Source organism: Helicoverpa armigera, chromosome 23 (genome assembly GCF_030705265.1).
Source record: "Helicoverpa armigera isolate CAAS_96S chromosome 23, ASM3070526v1, whole genome shotgun sequence".
NCBI classification, from domain to species: domain Eukaryota; kingdom Metazoa; phylum Arthropoda; class Insecta; order Lepidoptera; family Noctuidae; genus Helicoverpa; species Helicoverpa armigera.
Window position 1 is genome coordinate 3,086,550 of NC_087142.1, and position 23,153 is coordinate 3,109,702.

The following is a 23,153-nucleotide window of genomic DNA, read 5'->3' on the forward strand; positions in this document are numbered from 1 at the left end:
AGCCCGTCAGTATTTTTAAGTAGGTATAAAAAAACCTTACAATAGTTTTTTTTGTTCGACCACAATCTACCGTATCTTCCAAAACACGCCACTTATCAGAATTTTACTGTCAAAACAACGTCCTTGAATAAAGCGACATCTACAACATAAGCCCACAAACACACATTCAAGAAGTCTAGACTCTAGAATATTCCAATAAAAGTGAGCATTTACTAGAAAGCTTCGTATATCACATTCTGTCGGGTTACCATGCGGTACGCGGCAAAACGCGTGTGCGCCAGATTTATAGCAGCGACCAATGCACGTGGCTTTTAGTCACAGCCGGCGATTTTGTATGTAATTCTGCTTTATAACTGCGTAACACATAATTTGTGAGTGTTGAAAAAGTTACCGTATGTATTTTGATGCGTTTGTGTGTTGATTAAGTTAAATGAAGATTCGTCTCTAGCTTCTTTTAGCGGACATTTGTTTTCCCTGCTTGTCAAGTTTATACTTCTTGAAGTTAGTAAAAAGGCTCAGTCATTCTAATCCATACTAATTTTCACATATTTGAAAGCATTTTTCTTGCTGGACTAAAAGTCTGTTATGAATTAACTTACGTATTCTATTATGTAGGTACCTGATTCATCATAAAATTGATACGTATACATATATTGGTAATCGACGAAATTCCAGAGTCTTGATAAAGGACTAATCCCAAATAATCGAAATCCTTATTCTATAATGTTCGAAGTAAGGTCTGTCATTAATATTACTTTTCTATAATAAAGCCTTCATTTTTATCTGAGTAGACATAAACAGTAAGAGATATTACGTCGAAATGAATAGAAAACTCCATTTTGAAGATATTAAACATTCGTTGCGAAATTAAGATGGAAATCTGAAGAGTCGTATTGTTCTTATGAAGGCAAAAACTGGATAAGAATTATATTAATATCGGTCTCAATCCTTCAAACCATTGAAAGACATTTTGTGTACATTCATTACATATAAATTGAAAAGCATTTTGAATCGATGGTTAAGGTATATGATTGTTCATTTTTGGGTTTTGAGATTAGTTGGTTATTTTTATTTGGGACTCAATTCTGCGTTCATTATACACTAAAAAACTCATTCAAATATGATGACCTGTGTCTGGCAAAGCCGTAAAATACTATGATATTACTATATTTACGAAAAAAAAACTGGATTATTATTTAAAACACGTTTATAAGTACAAACTATTCGGTTATAATTATAATAGGCAACTTATCATATTCTAGTGCTGATATCACTTGTATTAATTTTATTCAAACTAACCACGTTAGTTTGAAACGTAAAATAAAAAAATCCCATTACAATATTGCACGTGACGGGATTTGCAACAAACGACTTTTTAGTCTCCATTTAATCTGGCTCTAAATGACATGCATGCATAGCATTCGATATTCATTGTTTTACAAGCAGGTGCTCCATAAAACCCGTTACAAATCATAAAATCCGCCGAAACTAGAAATAAATCTCCATTCAATGACAAATTGTTCCCAGTTTTTTGACAAAATAATTGATGTATGTAGAACATGTTGATTAACTAATCTTTCAATTTGGTGTGAATGACAAAATTCATTGATGAATTTATATAGCTAGCACAGTTCACCACGGTTTTAGCCACATACCAAGGGAAAGCTCTTGCATTCTAATAAAAGATGCTTATTATCATCTTCTGATAACTGTTTAACGGTTGACAGTACAGACCAATTTACATGTTTTAATTCCTCACAGCACCTATATCCAAAATCCTGCAAAAAACCTGAATGTCATTTTGGTGTAAGCAATATAATTGTTTCAACAAAATATGTTAAGTATTTTTTGCGTGAAAGACCAACAAGCATCCATAGCTATCCATAATAAGCTATCCACCCAACTTTAAAATATGAAGTGATAATAGTGAGATAAATAATACTTAATTGCCAATTGCTACAAGCCTGCCATACGATAGTTCTCGCAAGGTTAAACATTCTCCAGGCTACGTGTGGATTGCATAGTCTGATAGATTAAGAGCTTCCAATCGCCACCAATTATTTGTTTCAATCAATGCAAGCGTGACTCAGAGCCGATTCCAGCTGTGGACATTATATGGATAAGTATATTAATTATTCAGTTTTATAGGTTTAAAGGGATTAAGTTTAAAATTATAGAAATATGTGATTTATCGTATGTTAAACGTAAAATAGGTCTGCTTTTGGTTACGTTAAAAAATAAATTGCCTAGATAGTTTTACATTAGGTTTAAAATAATAAATAAAAAATACAAACAAATTGACTACTCATTTTACTACATACCTTTACCATTTCACTAAACAAAACAAAGCCTGTCAAAATCCATGACATGTTATCATAGTTAAAAAAAAAACAATATTATTCGACATCACTATTTAAAGTACAGAACAAACAAAACAAATTGTTCGTACACAATTTACGTAGATTTTTAACAAAAACATTATTTTTCAGCAATAAATTTACATCAATGACCCATTTCCAAATTTTATAACCGTCAAAAAAATGCAATTTACGTCCAAAAATGTCCATATAAAACCAGAAGAAAAATATGAGAACATTACCAAAAGTATAGTACGCTATTAAAATGACCAACCCATTCGCCATCAAAATGCAATGAAGCATGATTACATTCAGTTAGTGTTCCCAGAACTAGACTAGATGCATAATTCATAGTCCAACTGGCGTTCAATAATTCAGGCCGAGAGCCGAAAGCCGAATGCCGAAAGCCGGCCACTCGATGGGTTCAGATGTTTTATTTTAGTTATCACTTATTCAGTTGTTCGCGACTTGAATGATGATAAACCTTATTTGTATGAAGTTATGAAGGGTAAGAGTAAGCAAACTGCAAACTTTTAGTCGGCCGATTATTTGTTTGGGCTCATAAATCAGTGTGCAGATGAATGGTAGTACGAATATATCCAAAATCAGGTATCACAATAACAAAAAAATAATGTCGGCCGACTAAAAGTTTGCAGTGTGTGCCTACTCTAAGGGTTTATTATTATGATTTATGGATGTGGTTTTGTGCGGAATAACTATATAATGCTGTTCAGAATGGTTGATTTTTGATTGACAGGACATTAAAAATTACTTATTTATCATCTCAGATGATAATTATGCAGACCTAATCTTTGGACTCCCATAAGGTTAAAAAAAGTATAATATTTTTAAACTCTTCATAACACTTTTTAAATTAAGTGGCCATGCAGACAAGCTTAGCTCCAGAGCATACTTAAATTTCAATTTTACATTCGATTCTCTTTAAAGAAAGATCTCATATTTTTTTAAACTTCTGACAACTATTCTAAAACCAGATAACCAAGTAATAGTCTAAAAAAATATTCCTTTTTATGATATCATTACAATTACGATGTATTTTTTACACAAAACGTCTCGTAAAGGCGACAATCGCTTTTTGTTTAACAACCCTTATTTACGATTGCATTGTAAAATATATATTTTGGTTGTAAACTTGAGCTCTAAAGTGGGTGTAAATGGATATTTTAACCCCTTATGTGCATCGTAAAATTGCAGGCACACTCGCGAGGTAACTTCCTTTGCGAAGCAATTCGGGATATGCGGGTATGAAACTGATAAAACAAATTCTTTAGGAATGATGTGGAAACCGAACAAAAATATAGTTTTAATAACCAAAATAATAAAACTGTATAATAATACCTTAAACCTTCTCCTTAGTCTGACAAATATTAGGTATAGGTACTGAAAGCCGCATAAAAATGTGTTGAGCAAAACGTGAAATAAACACTTGCAAATAAATATATTTCTCTAAAGATACATACGGGTCAAATACTCGGTCATAAAATGGCACATAACACACTCCATTTCCATTGAACTAATATGTACTATTGGCTACCAAGTTAAAATCTTAAACTACATGTCGAATTCATTTTGAAAATTCCATCTACTACCTACATCCATACACGTATATCCATACTACCTAAGTGGTATTAAAGACCAGCGCAAGAACATATGACATTCTCACACAATGTACATACTGTAATAATGACGAGGACACACTTAATGAATACTCCTTGGACCATCAAAGAGTCTTTAGTGAAGTCCGAGTATTAAGTATAGTATGCACTAAGCTTTAATGAAGTCCGTGAGCATCTTATCTAAGATGGCTTTATTATAGTTCTGGAACTCAGTGGCGGATTTACAAACTTGCCGCTAGTAGGCCATTAAATTTTTGCCGCCTCTAGTGATTGTGAACTTAATGATATTTTTGTCAGTTACTAGATTATTTTTGCAAGCCTCTATGTACCGAAGAGTTTAATGTTTAAACGGCTCAATCGATTTTCATCAAACACTAAAAAAAACTAAATTGAAATTGGTTCATTCGTTCGGGTGCTATGACGCAGTGGCGACGTAGCATCGGGTGGCTCCCGGGGCGGACTACCTATTGTGCAGCCCCCCCAAAAAAAAACGACAAATGTAAAAAGTTTTCTGTTCCAAAACTTAATAATTTTGTACCAAAACGAGTAAAAAAACCGGCGTAAAGTGAAAAAGTCGCGAGCGAAGCGAGCGCGAATTTTTTTATAGTTTTGGTACACAAAAATATCTATCAAACAAGAGTGGAAAAAGGCACTGCTAAGAGAAGAAGCCGCGAGCGTAGCGAGCGAAATTTTGATGTTTGGGACGCAATAATACCTAAAGAAATCAGAAAATAGCCACTGTCAAGTGAAAGGCGCGAGCGCAGCGAGCGCGAAATTTTTTGAGTCTTGGAACACAAAAATACTCAAAGAAGTTTGAAAAAAACCAGTGTAAAGTGAAAAAGCTGAGAGCGCAGCGAGCGCGAAATTTTTCGAGTTTTGGGACACAAAAGTCCTCCACTCTCACAAACAGCTTAGAAATCGTCAGTTTAGAGCGTCAGTTGTTTTTGCTACTTCGGTGCTTTAACTTTTTGTTAGATTGAGGACTCGAAAGAGCGCAGAACAAACCAGGAATTACGAAAGAAGCCGCGAAACCGCGAGCGAAGCGAGCGGATTTTTTATTTTATTTTTATTGAAACGCTATTAGAATATTTTAAAATTCATGATCACGTAAGTAGGTACCTAAGTATATATTACAGTTTATTAATTTTGCGTTTATTAATCGTCTATTTATATATGGATTGTGTACTCATATACTCAATTATAAAAAAAAACCTGTAAAAAAAATTGCTAAATTTGCCGCCCCTCTAAATCTGCCGCTCTAGGCACTGGCCTACTTGGCCTATTGGTAAATCCGCCACTGCTGGAACTGTGGAATGTGTTTCAGTAAACAACATTGTTATTAAACTGGTTTTAATAAAGTTTCATTTAGGTTTTAAATAGATTGGAGAAGGTATTTATGATGCAAGGCTGATTTTATACTGCGACAATTTAGGTTTTAAATACTCGTCTATTCTACAACAATACTCTTTGTCGTGTTTATGCCTTTTGGGTACGGTCTGCGTTGACAGCAATGAAGACAAAAATTTTGGTGATGTTTATCTGTTTCATTCATGTGTTTTTTTTATATTTAAAAAATAAATCATTATGTTTATTGTAGTTTCTTAATATACGCAGGCATTTCTTTGTACAAACATATGTACCCACGATGATGGTGTAATGAAAATAATGTGACCTTTGCTTGGTAGATACGCCCCCAAGACAAATGGTCATGATGCGATAACAAAAGTCTTAGTGGCTTTTCTATTCAGCAAATAGCCTTTAGGGTCAATTCCCACTGGAAGAGCAGCGGCCGGCAGCGGCCGTAAGAGCACGGACAAATGAGAGCGCGGCGCGGCGCGGCCCAGCGCGGCGCCGCGCGCCCCGCCGCGCTCGCGCTCAATCCCTTGCATTTACGGCCGCTGCCGGCCGCTGCTCTTTCAGTGGGAATTGACCCTTATCAGCAAGAAAATCACAGCACAAAATAATCTTTAATATTCCAATATTACCACTAACGAACCACTATTACGAATAACTACATATTATGTGAATCATAATACTATTACCTACCTCAGTATCAATCATGATATTGTTCGACCTTCTTTCCTAATAGCTAGCTTATATGCTAGCTTGGTGGCTTTTAGGAGAACCATATTATTACTAGGTGATTGAAAGTTTAGCATAGATTGAATAATTAATCCTGATTTTTATGGGTAATGAAAATTATCGTAATGGTTTTCAGATAATAAATAAGGAGACAAATAATATTTGTTCTTCTCTTGAACTGCTGCACCGACTGCTGCAAAAACACATAGTCTTTTGTAAAGACGTTCAAAAAGTGCTGATTTTCCGCCTACTTTGAATAAATGACTTTTGATTTAGATTTGACCTAGGCATCTCACACGATTAATCGATGATAAAGTTCTAAGTTGTTGAAAGCAACAACATGTTACGTACGTAGGTAACTATATTTTTATTCTAGAAAAATCTCAAAATTCATTATTTGATACGACCATAACTTTGAATACTAATTGCCTTCGAGCTCTCCATGTTTCCCCGGTTTACAAACAAAATTAATATTTTATTTGTCCACACTTTATCTGAAACGTAAAAGTCGAAGCTTCAAAGTTTTCTGTCGCAAATTTCCCTTGAGAACAAATGGTTAATATCTGAGACCAAACTAATCTATGAAACATAATTATATTTTGTGTTCATTAAGTTTAGATAGTAGCAAAATATTTTTATAATGGCAAAATACCGTCGTATCTTGCTAATAATGCCGGGATAAATCAAAAATATTGCCAACTAATGGCTTCGTTCTTTTTTATTATTTCTCAAGGGTAACAACTATACTTACAATACATTCAAATAAGTACGTAAATTCGAGGAATAATTTAGCGACACCAAAGTATGTTGAGAAAGCTTGAGGGTTGTATTCTTCTTCTTGGTGAGTCGATGGCATTGATTGTGATATTTTAATGGCCCACCAGTATTTCGCCACGCACATACTCAGTGTAGAATTGGCATGTCAAAATTTGAAGATTCAACAGCGCTTTGAAGACCTTTAAAGTGGCTACCGAAACGTGAGTCCACTGTGAGGTAAAATCGAGAGCTAGGGAACACTTAATAAATTTTACTCTTTTGCCGTAATTTCACAAACCTCGTATTGCAAAAGCTTTATCAGTGTCAAGTAAAATGTCGTTGCAATTCAATATCTTCAGACTCACGGCTTTTACTATAAAATTTCAAAGGGATCCTCTTTTGAGTCTTTTCAGTTCTTTACAATCAATTTGCGAACTAAGTACTGTATAAGAAAAACCTCACTATTTCTTTTAGGAGTTATATTTGAGCACTTAAATGCCGATTATTGTTTTTTCAATAATGTTATTTTAGATTTATTTCAATACTTATTCAGTGGCTGGTATTATTGCCTAAAATAATATAAAGCTAAGCACATACGCTACGATTCTGCATTTTATTACGTTTCATAGCTTTTATTACATTTTTTGTTTGCATTGCCAATAAAATTACTAGACCTGAATAATAATTTCATGACTTACTACAGCTTAATTTTTGTTATATTTTCGACTTTTGAAGAACATTTTAATCCTGTTTCTCTGTGTTCTTATTTACAAAAAAAAACTATTGTTAAGAAGCTCAAAGACTATATTTTATTTGGGTATTCGCTGTAGTTTTAATTTGACGTGGGTTGAACAGCTATTTTAAAACAAACCCTTCTTGGAAGTTCGGTAATAACATCAGTATATTATATATTATAACCATCAAATGTGAATAGAAATAACAACAATTTCACTAATAAAACTTTGTGGGAAGCAATCAAACAACCGCAAAATACCCAAACTGTACTTTATATTGTGTTGGCCAAACCTGTGGTATGTGTCCGAGTATTTCGGAATCTTTCCTACAGGTAAATTAGAAAACAAATGTATTTATTTGCGTATACTTACGATTTTGTTCATAAACTAGGTGTTTAATAAATGTAACCAAAACAATTTTTTTTGATACATTCATAATTAATTTATTGAGCTAGAGGGCACTATTTTTGATCAGTTGGCTCATACATCATCATCTTCCGAGCCTTTTCCAAACTATGTTGGGCTTCCAGTCTAACCAGATGCAGCCAAGTACCAGTGTTTTACAAGGAGCGACTGAATATCTGACCTCCGCAGCCAGTGACCCGGGCAACTAAATACCCTTCGGTTAGACTGGTGTCAGACTTACTGGCTAATATAATATTCGCTATTACACAATATAATATAAGCTATCAATTCGTCCAGAATTTCTCTTATATACCTACTCATTTCTAATTGTACTACATTCTCATAACGAACTCATGTAACGAACAGAATAATCTTATTATTATATTTTGTTGTACGAAGCATTTTCTAACATAAACAAGAGAAACAGCCTCTAAGTATGTAACAGGCGCTATATGTATACTTATTACAAGTAGGTACTACATAAACTGATTTAATTAGTACATAATATTAAATTATTATGAAACATGTAACAGAAAACAGTCGAGTGTATATCATATTGTATCGAACTATATGCTTTAGAAATTACAAATAATTGATGCTGGATTACCCAGCTGTCATTTTCCTCATTATATTCTAATTTGTAAATTCATAATCTTAAGTATATTTTACACAATTCCGTACGCACTTCATGTTTCTACAATTCTTGTGCCTAAAAAGATCAAACAGTTGTGTAGGACATTGTAATACTAATACTTAAAATATTAGCTACGGTAGTAATTACATCCAGGTCCTTTGTCGAACCGTATCTTTTATACATATATCGGCTCATGTATGGACGTAAAATTTCTTGGGTAAAACTTTCAATCCCAGTAAAATTATATAAGTAAAGTGAATGAGTCACATAAAATAAATTGTGAAGTTGTAGCCTGTTATTTGTTTCAAGAGCCTGTTTGGCATATTTCAGATTTACTGAGTTTTTGTAAGGTCTGCTGCAAGCTATAAAATATAACTTAAATCTTAACTAAGACCTTAGAATTCTTATCTTTCAAGGACGATAATGATCGTGTATGAAGTAAAGGCCGAGATTTTATCGCTTCTAATAAAGGGGGTGTTAAGATATCTCGTTATCAACGCTATGAAGGCCCAGTCGTATTTGTCAGACGAGTTTACGACCCCATCCTGTATAAGGCTCAGTTCTATTTGGGCTCTACGTTCTTATAGTAAGTTGTATTTCCAATTTCTGAAATATTGTTTTGTTTTTCTGTTTGCTAGATTCTTCTTTCGCCTCTGAAGATTAAAAGTTCATATGGCACTAGGTGTGACATTAAAGTACTTTTATTTATTCACAAATTACCTGTGAGAGTTTTATGCTGTCAGAACTGTTGGTCAAACCAAACATCAGCTATCCATTACATATTATCATGGCTATAAATAGGGGTAGATAGATAGTAGTAAAACTATTAAAAAAAATACGGGTAGATTTTAAGATTATATGGTAAACTGGTCACTTACCATTATATAAGGTAAAACACATCTTATCCAAATGAAATAATTATAGTGCGTAGGGCGTCAAACTTTAGATATGCCAACTTTAACTGGCAAACACAGCAGAGCAAATTAATGCTAAAATTCTCACATAACATACAAAATATTACACGGCAACAACTGAAGTTCTAAAAGACCTAAAACCTTTAACTCTATTAAATTCAAATCAAACCAATACCTAATATTTCAAGGGTCCAAGAAGTCCAACATAAACGACGGTCACTTATCTACCCAACAGACAGTTTCAATCCAACTTTTTCACCTCCCCACGTTTGATTTCGCAATGAAAACATTGACATAGGTTTCCTCGCTGTTAAACTTTCTAGTAAAGTACGCGAAACAGATAACAGGGAAATTTTAACCGCGGTTGAATATGCTAAGAGTACTTCCACGAGGAATGTGGATACAACTTTCCGACGGATAACCAACTATCAGTGATGGATTGTAGCTAGATACGGCACAAGTTTTGACGGTGAGGCAGGAAGTTTTTGTGAAAAGTTTAGTGTAGAAGTGTTGGTAATATGGTCATTGTTGGGTGGGAAAGTTGAGGTAAGTTTGGTTGTATAAAAAGCTATTTTTAAACGGTTTTATTTAGCTTACCCTGTTTGTTTTATTATTTATTCTTTCTTGGGTCAAATTTAGTAATTCAAATTTAAGTACCTTGCTGTTGTCAGATTGATCTGAAATTTGGTACACACCTTTAATTCCGATGACAATACAATATACTAATATCAATAACATTGTAAATTCAAGATGGCCGCCGGTACAAAATGGCGGATTACATATTTTTTCCACAACCCCCTCAATATGGGTATCAAATGAAAGGGGAACTCAAGTAGAATACTGTCAGCAACCCCAGCGGGGCCCAACAGGGCCAAGGCCTGCCTGGGCTGCGGGATTGTCCTGGTACATAAAAGGCCTACGACGAAACACAACGGTTTTTAGTCAGTAAGAGTCTGGCACTCCCTCACCGCTGCTGACCCAAATATAGAATGAGGAATATTCGGTAGGCATTTTCATTAAATACTAAAAACTAGAAAATAAAAAATCAGTAAAAAAACTTTTAAGTTAAACGGTTTTATCTTATGTGCACTGAAAACTAGAAAATAAAAAAATCTGTTACTTACCTATAAACCTACATAGGTGGTCCCGGTCATATTAGACTAAAATAAAAACGTGGGGGCCCTCTGAAATCCTACCTATGGCAAAGCATATCTTTATATTTTGGTAGATCGTGAGTTTGGCGTTCGCTGGTGAAGCCGCTACGGCTGATTATATTATTGATTGTCAAAATCTCCAGTTACGATTATAGTACCTAAGTAGAAATCCACACCTATTATACCTCTAGAAGAAAGTATTACAGCAATAGTTAGGTGATGGGCCCCACGTTTTTATTTTAGTCTAATATGACCGGGACCACCTATGTAGGTTTATAGGTAAGTAACAGATTTTTTTATTTTCTAGTTTTGTTATAGACATAACTGGGCAGTTAATGTCTAACATCCACGAGTAAGTAGCAGGCCTGCCTAGGCCATGTATAAAACCTAGTTGACGTTACCTACATTCACTTTTCTGTACGCCAACCTTGTCACCAAAACAAGGCATATTTTATCGGAATTAGAGTTAACATTAAGCTATACTTGCTACGGATTGTTCGAAAGAGATACCGCGGCCCTGGCATATAAAAAGGCCTACGACGGAACACGACGGTTTTTATTCAGTAAGAGTCTGACACTCCCTCACCGCTGCTAACCCACAGCGGGAGACGTCATTTGAAGATTTTTGAGGTCGTTAAAAAAAAGAAGCTGTACTTTCCAGACGACATTTAAATCTGTGAACGATTAAGTAAATAATTTCACATTTAAGTGCTATGTAGTAGATAACGTATCCAGTTTCCGACGAGTATCAGCAATACATCTTTGTATAGCCGTTAAAGCATAATGTTGCTACTGAATTGAAAACATACCGCTCTGTGCGATCCCTCGTTGATCGCTTCGGAAAGAACCGATTTTCTACTCAAACCAAATGTATGCTGAATTTTGTAGTAACACGTAGGTAAATCTAAGTTACTTACAGAGGAATAAAATATGTTGTTTCACCTTAACATTGAGTATAAGTCGATACGATTGCAGCGGTAATTTTTTGTGCAAAGTGCGTCTACCTGTAATTACATTAAATTAAATACGCTTATATATTCTGGCTAATATATGTCGATTAACACAAGGAAAAAAATAAAAATACGCTAAAATAAAACAATGAATTTTTAGAACAAAGTAAATATAATAAAAATGTGTGAGAATTAGAACAAACAATAAGTACATTGCATAATTCACTGGTATGTATTGTAGGAGCGGCAACGTCGCATCGCAACAATATGTCGGCGAATCAAACGCGGCAAACTTAGCATCTCAATAGTCTTACAATCACGTCACATCACTTTTATTTTGATTATTCATTATGATTCACTTAATCAATATTCACTTTTAAATCTACTTTTACGGATTTTATCGCGGTTATATCAATAATAAATGTGATTAGGTATGACACACCCTATATAACTGAATGAATAAGTTTTAGATACTTCGCCATAGTACCAATACAATTTTTAGCTAACTTTTGATGCACTGTATTTTTCAATGTAAAAAAATAAACATTCGAATAATAAATAACAAGGTTTTTATTCTCGTAAGTATTGCTCGAACTGCTGGCTTCATTGACACAATTTTAATAACGCTTTCTGAAATTGACAGCTGATTTTAAACCCATTAAAGTATCTGATAAAAATCTCAGATACACTACAGTTTAAACAAAAATAAACGGTAGGTACCTTTATTTACCATACAGACGAAAAACAACGTATAAGGCTGAGTACACACACAGAGTTTTCAAAGTGCAGCTTGTTGCAATTTCACGGGCCATTGCTTCCGGTAACTAGTGCAAAGCCTTTTTACTTGCTACAGTTTAATGGTTAGCTACTTTAGTTTACATGTCTATGAAGATTTCAATGAGATTGTTCACTAAATACTTGTGAATTCCGACGTTCAAATTTTTCTGCACTGCATTGTATTTTCCACCTAATATTGATTGTTCTATATATGATAGGTTTGAGGTTAGCCAATAAACATCTTCAAGGATCACAATCATCATCATCGCATCAGCCTATTGCACTGATGAATGTCGGTAAATCCGAAAGGTTCAATAGGTACATTCGTAGGTACATTCATATTCAGCAATAATAAAAATTATATAAAATCTGAGGGCACGGCAGTGCCCCAGCCAAGACTCGAGCAAAGCGGGCACGGCCGTACCATCTTTTCTCGAAGCGTTTCGCGGCTATTTCAGCCCTCTGTATCTTCCATATGAACAAAGCTAGGAGTTTAAGTTTTCGACGACCAAGAGTAAGTATTAGAACAAGCTCAGTCTCAAAATTACAAGACATTTGAATAAATAGTTTACGAGTTATGAGCGATCAAAGTTACACCATTTTGTCACTGACTCACTCACTGACCGATCATCAAAAGTCTAAGGTACTTCTAGCAAACTTAGAATCTTCAAATTTGGCACCAAGATAGGTTATTAGCTACATATAAAGGGAAAATTATAAAAACCTTAAAACTTAATAAAAAAATAGGTAACAAATTTATATTTGCGGTTTTTCAAGAACATTGTGTATGAATTTTGACTGCATTGATAACTTTGTTATTTATTTATGTACAAAATGTTACTATTTGTTTTATTGTTACGTAGTGTGGTGTATTGTTATTATGTACTAGCCGTTTTCACGCGGTTTCACCCGCATCCCGTGGTAACTACTGCCCGTACCGGGATAAAATATAGCCTATGTTACTCGTGGATAATGTAGCTTTCGAATGGTGAAAGAATTTTAAAAAACGGTCCAGTAGTTTTTGAGCCTATTCATTACAACCAAACAAACAAACAAAGTTTTCCTCCTTATAATATTAGTTTAGATTAAATATACATACGTGTGAATAAAAAAGCTAGGTTAAAATGAAATGAATAATGATAAAATCATATTAGTGTGCGATAAATACTGCATGCTCGCTCGATAGATGACGTTGTCCTGGTCTAAATCGCGCTATGGTTTCGTGACATAGCTTAGTATAAGTAGGACTTAAAAAAATAAAAAATAATTTCATGTGATAGCGCCATCTACCTCTGAAATAAATCTCTTTCGAGATATTCGATTAAAAAATTCGACAATTTCGAAATTGTTTAGTTTATTTTAAAATAATGTTGTTTACGTGCTACATTAGGTCTACATATTTAGTTTGTTATATACTTAGAGAAGAAAGAGACCTACAAAAAATAAATTAGATCCCACCAAAAACATTAAATGTAAAAAAAGCCAAGCCTCTACGCAATTCCTACACCGTAAAAAGTTTTGAGATCGCATAGAAGCCAAGTCCTGTTCAACTTTATTTGTAATAATAAATCAATATTTTGTGACTATATCAATAGTTTTGTTCACATTAAAATAATATTGTCTTGGCCATGAGCACAAGTTAAAAGTCGCTCCTTGAAATAATGTGTAAATACCATTGAATTGATAAATTCTATATGGACATAATTTTACGATTGGACTGATTATGGACTGATTGGAATTTGAGATCACCATAGACTAAACATGCGCCATAGTACATGCAGTTCATTGATGTTGGATGATACTGACTGTCGGTCATTTAGTAACAATTGAATAAATTAAAAGTATTTAATTCTGCGATATTAAACTTCATGTTTGACTTTCACCTCTCCAAGATATGCTGTATTATATTTGTAGTTTATTGTGCTCATGGCCAAGTCAATATTATTGTAAAGTGAACAAAACTATTGATATAGTCACAAAATATTGATTTATTATTACAAATAAAGTTGAACAGGACTTGGCTTCTATGCGATCTCAAAACTTTTTACGGTGTAGGAATTGCGTAGAGGCTTGGCTTTTTTTACATTTAATGTTTTTGGTGGGATTTACTTTACCTCGCTTCAGAAAAAGAAGCAAAAGCAAGAAGTTTAAAACAAAGTTTCTCTGCCATTAATAAAAGTACAATATTTACTCCGACAGAGGTCGCTTTTACTTATAAATTCCAGTTTAATTCGAAGAAACTGGCCAAAGAAAAATACTTCCCGGCACCAGTGTTGAAAAGAAAACTGTTTTTAATTGTCTTTCAGTCCGCGAAACTTGCCTTCTCAAATATTTTTCATTAAAACTGCGACGACTTTTAAAATGAATGCAAAAGCTGCATCCTAACTTGATAAGTTTTCTGTTTACGTTTGACAATTTGATAGATGTACCTATTTATATATATTTGTATTTGATTTTACTGTTAGAATAGGTACTCGTCAATTTTGACAATGAAGCATGAGTGCCTAAAACTGATTTCAAAAACTATAAATAGTAATATAGTAACTCAAAGATAAGCAAAAGTCGACGTGTCATTTTTCGAGAAGCACATAAAAGGAACCTATAATCTCCAATATCATGTAAAAATCTTTTCTACATTAGGTACTGAAAAGCTTCCTCAATAAATCCATTCATTTTACAGATAGATACCCGAGAATATAAGAATCATTCATACTCCATTAAAATAAGTTTTTCAATAAGATGAATAACGATTCTGGGTCCGTGACTAACTAGATTTTTTCAGGACCAATTCGTGCTCGTGATCATTTCTCTGAATAATTTATTATGGCAATTAATTTGTGAAACTTTTTATATTCTCGACAATTCGCTTTTGCAGTATATAAATCTTGTGAAAGCGAATATTTTTAATGCTTGCAACATTTCTTTGATTCTTTTTTAGATTGAGATAAAAGTTATATCTTTCGAACTTAATCTACTTGAATTTATTATGATAAGTTTGTTTTCTCATTTGAATAATATTTCAAGTACGTATAAGGTATTCTTAAAATATTTTCAGTAAATGAAATCAGTAAACTTTTCTTTCTAATATCATGTTTAATAATATCACTTCGTATGCCGTTGTACAAAAACGTACACATCGTGTCACAAAAAATGACCACCTATTTTTCAGTTAGTTCTCAGTACAAGGATTGCTAATCGTCATTCGGCCATCAGTTTCGGCGAAAACGGGCGATTGATGACGTATGTAGTTCATTAGCACCTCGTAGTCGACTCCCAGAACTGTTACATTATCACGATTTTCACTTATCATCTGCGAAACAAAAATATAGAAGTATTATTTACTGTATCATGAAATCAATAGCTTTTAAATAAACTGTGCGCTTAAAAAAGGCAGATATGTTTAAAAAATCACATCACATCAAACGCATTACAAGTTAGATTAATCTTTGCAGTCATCAAAAAGAACTTTAAAACATATTATATCTTTATTCAAATATATTCTGTATGTGACACATCAAAATTGTATCATTGTAATTGTTAAAATTGTCACGTAGGCAATTTTAAAACGCAAAAATTATATTGAGATTAAAATATATTTTTGGTCATTTTTTTGGACTCACATTGTAATTGCCCCCGCCATTGCCTATGAAGTCAGTTGACACAACTTTGTAATATTTTTCGAGTGACAAAGGCTCGTATTTTGGTACATCACATTCTATGCATCGAATGGTTACATTTAGCACTCGATTCCCTACTGGTCGAGCTCCATCGAAAACTGCCCTCATTCCTGTAAGATAGTTTGACTGTTTGTATGCCGCTAACTATAAAACGATAGAAAATCAATTTTGTCTGCTCTCAATATAATGAATACAAAGGGTTATCAATAGAGAACAAAATTACTGTCTTTCCATTCTCCGTGGCTAAAAATAGTGAGAGGCATTATTTAATTTTCGAACAGACCACAACGTCTTCTAAAGTTTTTTTTTTTTTTATCTTCAAACAAAGAGTCGATGGGTTAGCAACCTTCTAAGTCGGTTTTATGTATCACGCATCATGTCGATGAAAAATAATATGTTTTTGTTATATCATATTTTAGTAAAAAATACTTTTGCTTTTTATTACAAAAATAGATACTGAATTTGGCAATTTTATTTTATCCAAAGATAGTTTTCTTTAAATGAATGTTGTTCTTGAATTATGAAGGTATAAAGAAAAAACTTGGCCGACCCGTTTAAAGTGCCTACCACATTTTCTTCATAAAACAAGCTCTTATGAAAATATTCCAATTTCCCGGCAGATTAAACTTCGATATACATTATGTAGGCAATATTATGCTAATGCTAACTTGTAGGTGAGAGTTGTAGCCTATTGATATTAGACTGAAAATCTTGTATAGTGAAGATACTATATTTGATAACTTTTTTTAAATTGGTAGGTTAAACAATGGGGTATCTCTTTGACGAGTTACGATAGCCTAATACTCGATTAAGATCAGTTTATTTACAAACTCGCGATCATAATATGAAGTCTTTTTTGAATAAATGTTGCAATACATTTTCTTACAAATTATGGCTGTACTTTTGTTTTAGTTTAATTATCAGCTTATATAAACATATCTGCCTTTTTTAATTCTAGAATATATCGCTATATTTTGGATGGGCTATAGGAGATTAAAAACATTTTTTTTTGTAATAATTATTGCCTTTACTGACCCTTTGCTGGGCAAAGACCTGCTCTAGTTAATTATACAGGGTGAACATTAAATATTTCTTTCCCTTAAGAGTCTAGTCAATAACTCCAAGCATAACAACATCCCACATTATTAAAACTTTAAGAACCTTCCTTCCCAATTAAAAGCCTATTTTACTTAATTAATCTGAGCACTCACGCTGAAGCCATCGCCGCCGTTCCCAATGAAAGACTGCGAGACGACCTTGTAGTATTTGTCGAGCTGTAGCGGTTCATATCTGGGCACATCGCACTCTATACACCTGACGGTAGCGTTGAGCACCCTCGAGTTTACTGGCCGCAAGCCGTCAAACGTTGCTTGCAAACCTGTGGTTATTTCAATAATTACTACATTATTTATTTATTTATAGGTACTTCATGTCCAAAACTGGTATTACCAGACTTAATGCCACCCACAAGGCATTCTCTGCCAGTCAACCAAAGTTTTTAAGAAACTTATTAATGTTAAAAATAGAGAAGAAATAAGAAAACCTTTTTTGAAGTCTGTTTAATATTTTTTTTTGTATTTAATCACTTTTTCCATTTTTAATTGCACCTAATATTGTTAAAATGCCATTGATTTCTTTGCAAGTCCGTTCATGAACAAATACCTTTAAAATCACAGCTCATACATTCAAATCAAACTTTTTGCTTGCTCAATAAATCAAATATCTGATTGTTAAGATAAAATGGTCCTAAAAGCCTAATATAAATTCAATATTGGGCACAGTCTTGAATTAATTACAGCGAATCCTCTCAATACTGATTGGGCAATTTGAGGTCAATTTATCTCAATAATTTACTGAACATATATATTTTCTATGACTCAGCATTCTTGAAAACATATTAAAATTTGGAATACGTTTCAGCAAAATAATTAATATTTACTTGAATTCATAAATGATTAATATGAACAAATATTGGCCCAGTTTTCAAAGTTTATTTGCGTACGAATTACACAGAACGTTTCAGACCTATTTAAATTGTTTCGTACAACAGTAATTGTTTACAATCCTTAAAAGCGTAAATTAAACTTTCAGTTCGATAAAGTTTTTCGTTTTCGGAATAATATTGGTCCACGATTTAAAACGGCTGATTAATAACTGTCCAAATATTTGAAAACTTTATAGAAGCAGTTATTGTACTAACGTTTATATCTTTTTTTTTATTAAAGTACTGACGCTTATAAATATATTTTTCTATTTTAATTAAAGTGATAAATCTTGAAAATTTCAGATATTTCAAAACGTTTACTTATCGAAAGATGATTGCTAACCCATCTCTTCTGCGTAATTTTTTTTTTTCAAGTATTAAAAAAACTGTTTTGAGTAGGTTCATTTGTTTGAAACTTGCAGTAACAACAGAATTACCTTCGCCACAAAAGAAAATGAGAACATTCTAAAGATGCATTACAGTGGCAGAACTTTCATTCCAATTTAATGTAAAAACGCCCAAAGTTTCAAACTAGTTTTCTGTTCTTTCTATTTTAAATAAAGCGTCATTTCACTTAATAGACTGCGAAGGAGCTATAAATTTCAGAAATGTTCTAATAATGATAATATTACTAGCTCCTTCCCACGGTTTCACCCGCGCTCTGCTAAGCTACCTTGAATGTTATTCTGATGCATATAACTATTACTATACTATTTATACGGTCAAGTTTAATAAAAAAATATGCAAAATGACTGCTCCAATCCTTTACGCTGCATGATTACCTAGGCATGTAAAACTGATCCTATATCATCATGATTATCATCTCAGCCATAGGACGTCCACTGCTGAACATAGGCCTCCCCCTTAGATCTTCACAGATACCTGTTGGAGGCGACCCGCATACTTTTACTTATATAAAATATTTATATTTAAAATGAATTACCTGACACTTGTAACATCCTCGCGCCCAAATAAGGGTCATTGGCCACTGAGAACTCCAACATTTCCATAATATGTTCGCCTTTTAAATCGAAAACTTCAACGTTGTTCTCAAAGGGAGTGGACTGTATCACCGACTCGTAAGTAACCACTGAAATATGAATTTTAAAATACTTTATTCTAGAAAACTTTGGAAACGAATCAACGTCTGGAACGAATTTATTATTTTAATGATGCAAAGGATACTTTTAATGGTATTTTTTTTGTAAAAACAGTTCTGAAAGGAGTTATTTTTACTCTATTCATGAACCAAACGCTTTGTCTGTCGCTAGTTTTATTTGAAAGAATACCTCTTATTTTTCTATAACATATCAAAACTTATTTTAACAACGTAATTTATACTAGACCTATTATATTAGTCAGCTATTGGCGTGCAGGCAGCATATCAAAACAAATGAATACCAAACATTTTTGCATACAATAACAATACAATGTTTAGATCAAAATTAAAATTACGACACGAAACAACATACAAAACGGTACTAATCCAATTATTGTATACAAATTGGATCGGACACCGCCATCAAATAACTACTGTGCCACCAATTTATCGGATCGGTGATCAAAATTGAAATAAACATCGCCGCCGAACAATTACACAGGCAGTTACACTAATGGCAGCGACATCACGAGTGCCGTCAATAATAATTACACTAAACTGTGGCTATGAAGCTATTAGAAGTGCAGAATATGGATAAAATTGAAGCGTGCATTTTTATGGCCCTTCCCGTGCTTTTGTATGCATTATCTTTCTGAAAATGGTTCGAAACAGGACTAGAAATAAACGTATCATCAAGTTGTACCTAATCTTACATCGTTCGTTTAAGAGATTCTCTTGTGATAATTACGACCAAATGACAGTGACATTGTCTAAGGATTTCGATGATTACAACAGCTGTAGGCCACTTGGTAAAGCTCCTATGATTAATCTACAACGTCTGTAACTTCTTAAGAATTTGAGCGAATCTTTTCTCGATTTAACCTTACCTCCTCTATCTATATCCGTTCTAATTCCACCCTGATTGATGACACAAAAGTGTGCGTAGTTCCACCTGTCACTTCCAGCTCTTTGTAGCGCCTGAAACGGTAAAAATGATTTATTATTTCTCTACAAACGTTTTGCCTTCGTATTTTTAACCTTTGAACCAAAAGTAGGCAAAAATCTGTTTGATCATAAAAGTAATCTAAATAATACGGCTTGACATAAAAACATCGATGAAAATGATCTAAAACTTCATGCTGGAACCGGTTTTTTCTAGATAGATGATAACCATAAGAAAACTTACGGCATGCATAAAAGCATCACAGATTAAGCTGCCGAGATTGCATTCTGAGCAAGCGCAGTTGGCTGATAGTTGCACCATGGATTCACCAATCTCTTGAGAAGCCAGCTCTTCAACCAGAGGTAAGTATTGATTAACTTTTTCCAAAACATCTGGTGCTGAAAGTAGAACAAGATGAATAAGTTATGAGCTTTCGTTATATTTGACTCTAAGCATCGTATTCGTAAAAATCTTCTATTCTTTTCTTTTGAGGTTTCATTCACTATAAACTAGTTTTGTTTTCTTACCTTGTTCGATTTCGTTTCCAATATAATGAGGATTACCAGCCCAACTCAAGAGGTGGCCACTATCATCGAATGTCAACTTTATTTCACCCAAATATTGTGTATGCGCTGCTGCTTGTACTATTAAAACCTGCAAAAGATTATCATTATCATCTTTTCTAAAACCGTTATCTAATTTTAAATTATTTTTATAATCTCTTACTTTTCTAGTTGCTTGTTCCACTACTACCGGGTAAGGACCCAATGGGATAAAACCACTGTTTTCAGGAACATCTCCATTAAATAGCAAAGTATGACTATGGCCTCCAACAATTATGTCAATATGGGGACCAGCGTGAAGTGCAATTTCTCTGTTAACAAGATAAATGAAGATTTTAATATCATTAAGATTTAAGTCATTTGATATAGAGTTTTTATGTTCATTATGTTAGTAGTTATTGGTTTACCTGTCAATGTCAAGACCACAGTGAGACAAAACTACAATGATGTCAACGCCTTGTTCATTCAGTTTCTCAGCTTCTGCTTTTACAGTCTCAACTTCATCTGTGAATTTGAGATTACCCGTTGAAGCTAAGATCTGAAAATTTTGTTTTCATTATTCTTTTTATTATCTGGTTTATTTGAGTATTAATATTCAATATTTGATTAGCATTTCAATGTCTCCGAGTAAAGAGAAGAAACCATTACCTTTTTTGAGAATATTTTTTTATAAAGATAATGAAGTGTTTTGAAAAAAATAACTTTACACTTACATCAGTAGTAGCAATAATAACACCAATGATACCAATTCTTCTGCCATTTTTTACCACAATGGTACTTTTTTCATATTTCCCTTGCATAGTCGGTTCTAAGTCATCAATTATGTTAGCTGTGACTACTGTTGAGTCTAAATATTCTAAGTATGGGACCACGCCTTCAATCCCGTTATCAAACTCATGATTGCCCAATACCTGGAGAGTACAATATGAAGAGGATTATTTAAAATTAGTGTTACCAATTTCAGAATCATAAAAAATTAATAACTAACATGAGCATCATGAGGCAGCAAATTCATAAAATCTTGGGTGACGTTCCATCTCAGAATATTGTACCAAATAGTTCCTTGGAAGCTGTCACCTGCATTAAGGAGCAAGGACTCAGGTTCTTCTCTCAAGCGCTCGCGGACCAGAGTCGCGAGGCGAGCGAAGCCGCCAATGCATGGAGCGACTGTTGGGTTACAGACTGTTCCTATTGGGCTAGTCTCTACGAATCTGAAAAACATCGTTAGTTACATCAATAGTAGGTGTTTTAAGAGTAACCCCCAATTTTATTCCACCTTCAAATATATTTTTTATGTGTAACATTTTATTGTAACTGTTAAATACCATGTTCGTCTACTTACGTATATTTTTTATCAATTGTAACAATTTTTTTTATTCATTACCATTTACCTCGTTTCATGACATTAAAATTACTTTAGTTATTTTTACTTTATTATTTTAGGTATTTGTACAATGCTGTTTGTTGATAAAAATTGTCACAAACGAAAACGTGTACGCTAGGTGATATCCGTTTTATCACTACATAATCTAACACAATATTTAAGAATTAGGAAACCACTAATAAACAATATCAGTTATTGCCTAAGATACGCATTCATTAGATATCGCAATCCTACGTAAAGAAGATAAAATTATTCATCAAAGAGATAATTATTTCAATGATGGGGGCCCGTCTTAACGTGCCTTGCTATAATGCAAAGCTTGGATTTAAATTCAATTTATTGCAAAGGAATTCAATGTTAGAGGTACCGTGTCGCTAGACTATAGTTATGTTCCGTCATACAGACCCTATTTACAGAAATTGGATCTGTCAGATCAGAAGTTCCACATGCTCTTGTAGAGAAAATAGTTTTTATCAATGTGACTGAACCAAAATGCTTATGCTCAGTTATAGGTTACACTAATCTCAATGTAGATCTAAGGTGTCAATAAGAGGATACCGTTGAGTGCAGACAAATATTGTCATATTTCAATAACGAATATCTAGTGGTTGTTTAAAAAAATGTTCTTTAGTTTGTCTTTGGTGGAGTTTTATCTAGCTTAAAAAACGCATACAGATAATATATTTCTGAAATTGAATGCGGCTGCTTTTCGAAAATGCACGAAAGCAAAAGTGTCAAAGTACTCACCTTGCATGGAAGTCATTATAATGCAGAATATTCAGCTCATATCCTGATGCACTTAGAACACTTAAAGCTAGAGCATATGAAAATAACGATAATAATCTATGCATTTTAGCTAAAACATCAGTAGGCACTTGTACACATTAGGCAAAATGATATAAAATATTGGAACTAATCGGACGGATCTACATGTACGTATAGTTTGAAACGATAAGATAAAGGTTGATAAGCTAGCTAAAGTACATTTTAATATGCATAAGGAATTAAGATAGCGGAATGTTCTAATTGAAAATGGTGTCAATAAGGATGTAATAGAAGACTTATCTATGTTAGAATCAAAATCGGTCGGACTAAAGTTAGTC

At 33.5% G+C, this 23,153-nt stretch overlaps 1 protein-coding gene across 2 annotated transcripts; it reads right to left on the reverse strand.

The window, feature by feature from the left end:
- Window positions 1-15,473: 15,473 nt before the first annotated feature.
- LOC110371405 (apyrase) lies at window positions 15,474-22,995 on the reverse strand. Of its 2 annotated transcripts, none has more exons than XM_049837602.2 (11): window positions 22,798-22,995; window positions 21,655-21,877; window positions 21,380-21,577; window positions 21,074-21,204; window positions 20,830-20,977; window positions 20,631-20,757; window positions 20,347-20,501; window positions 20,048-20,138; window positions 19,005-19,151; window positions 16,021-16,187; window positions 15,474-15,710 (listed from the first exon to the last, which is right to left on the reverse strand). In XM_049837602.2, the coding sequence occupies exons 1-11, from the start codon at window positions 22,899-22,901 to the stop codon at window positions 15,570-15,572; spliced, it is 1,632 nt and encodes a 543-aa protein (XP_049693559.2). In that variant the 5' UTR covers window positions 22,902-22,995; the 3' UTR covers window positions 15,474-15,569. The 2 variants fall into 2 exon arrangements, with proteins under 2 accessions (XP_049693559.2, XP_049693558.2); XM_049837601.2 differs by lacking the exon at window positions 16,021-16,187 and adding an exon at window positions 17,289-17,455 and having other exon boundaries at window positions 22,798-22,990.
- Window positions 22,996-23,153: the final 158 nt, after the last annotated feature.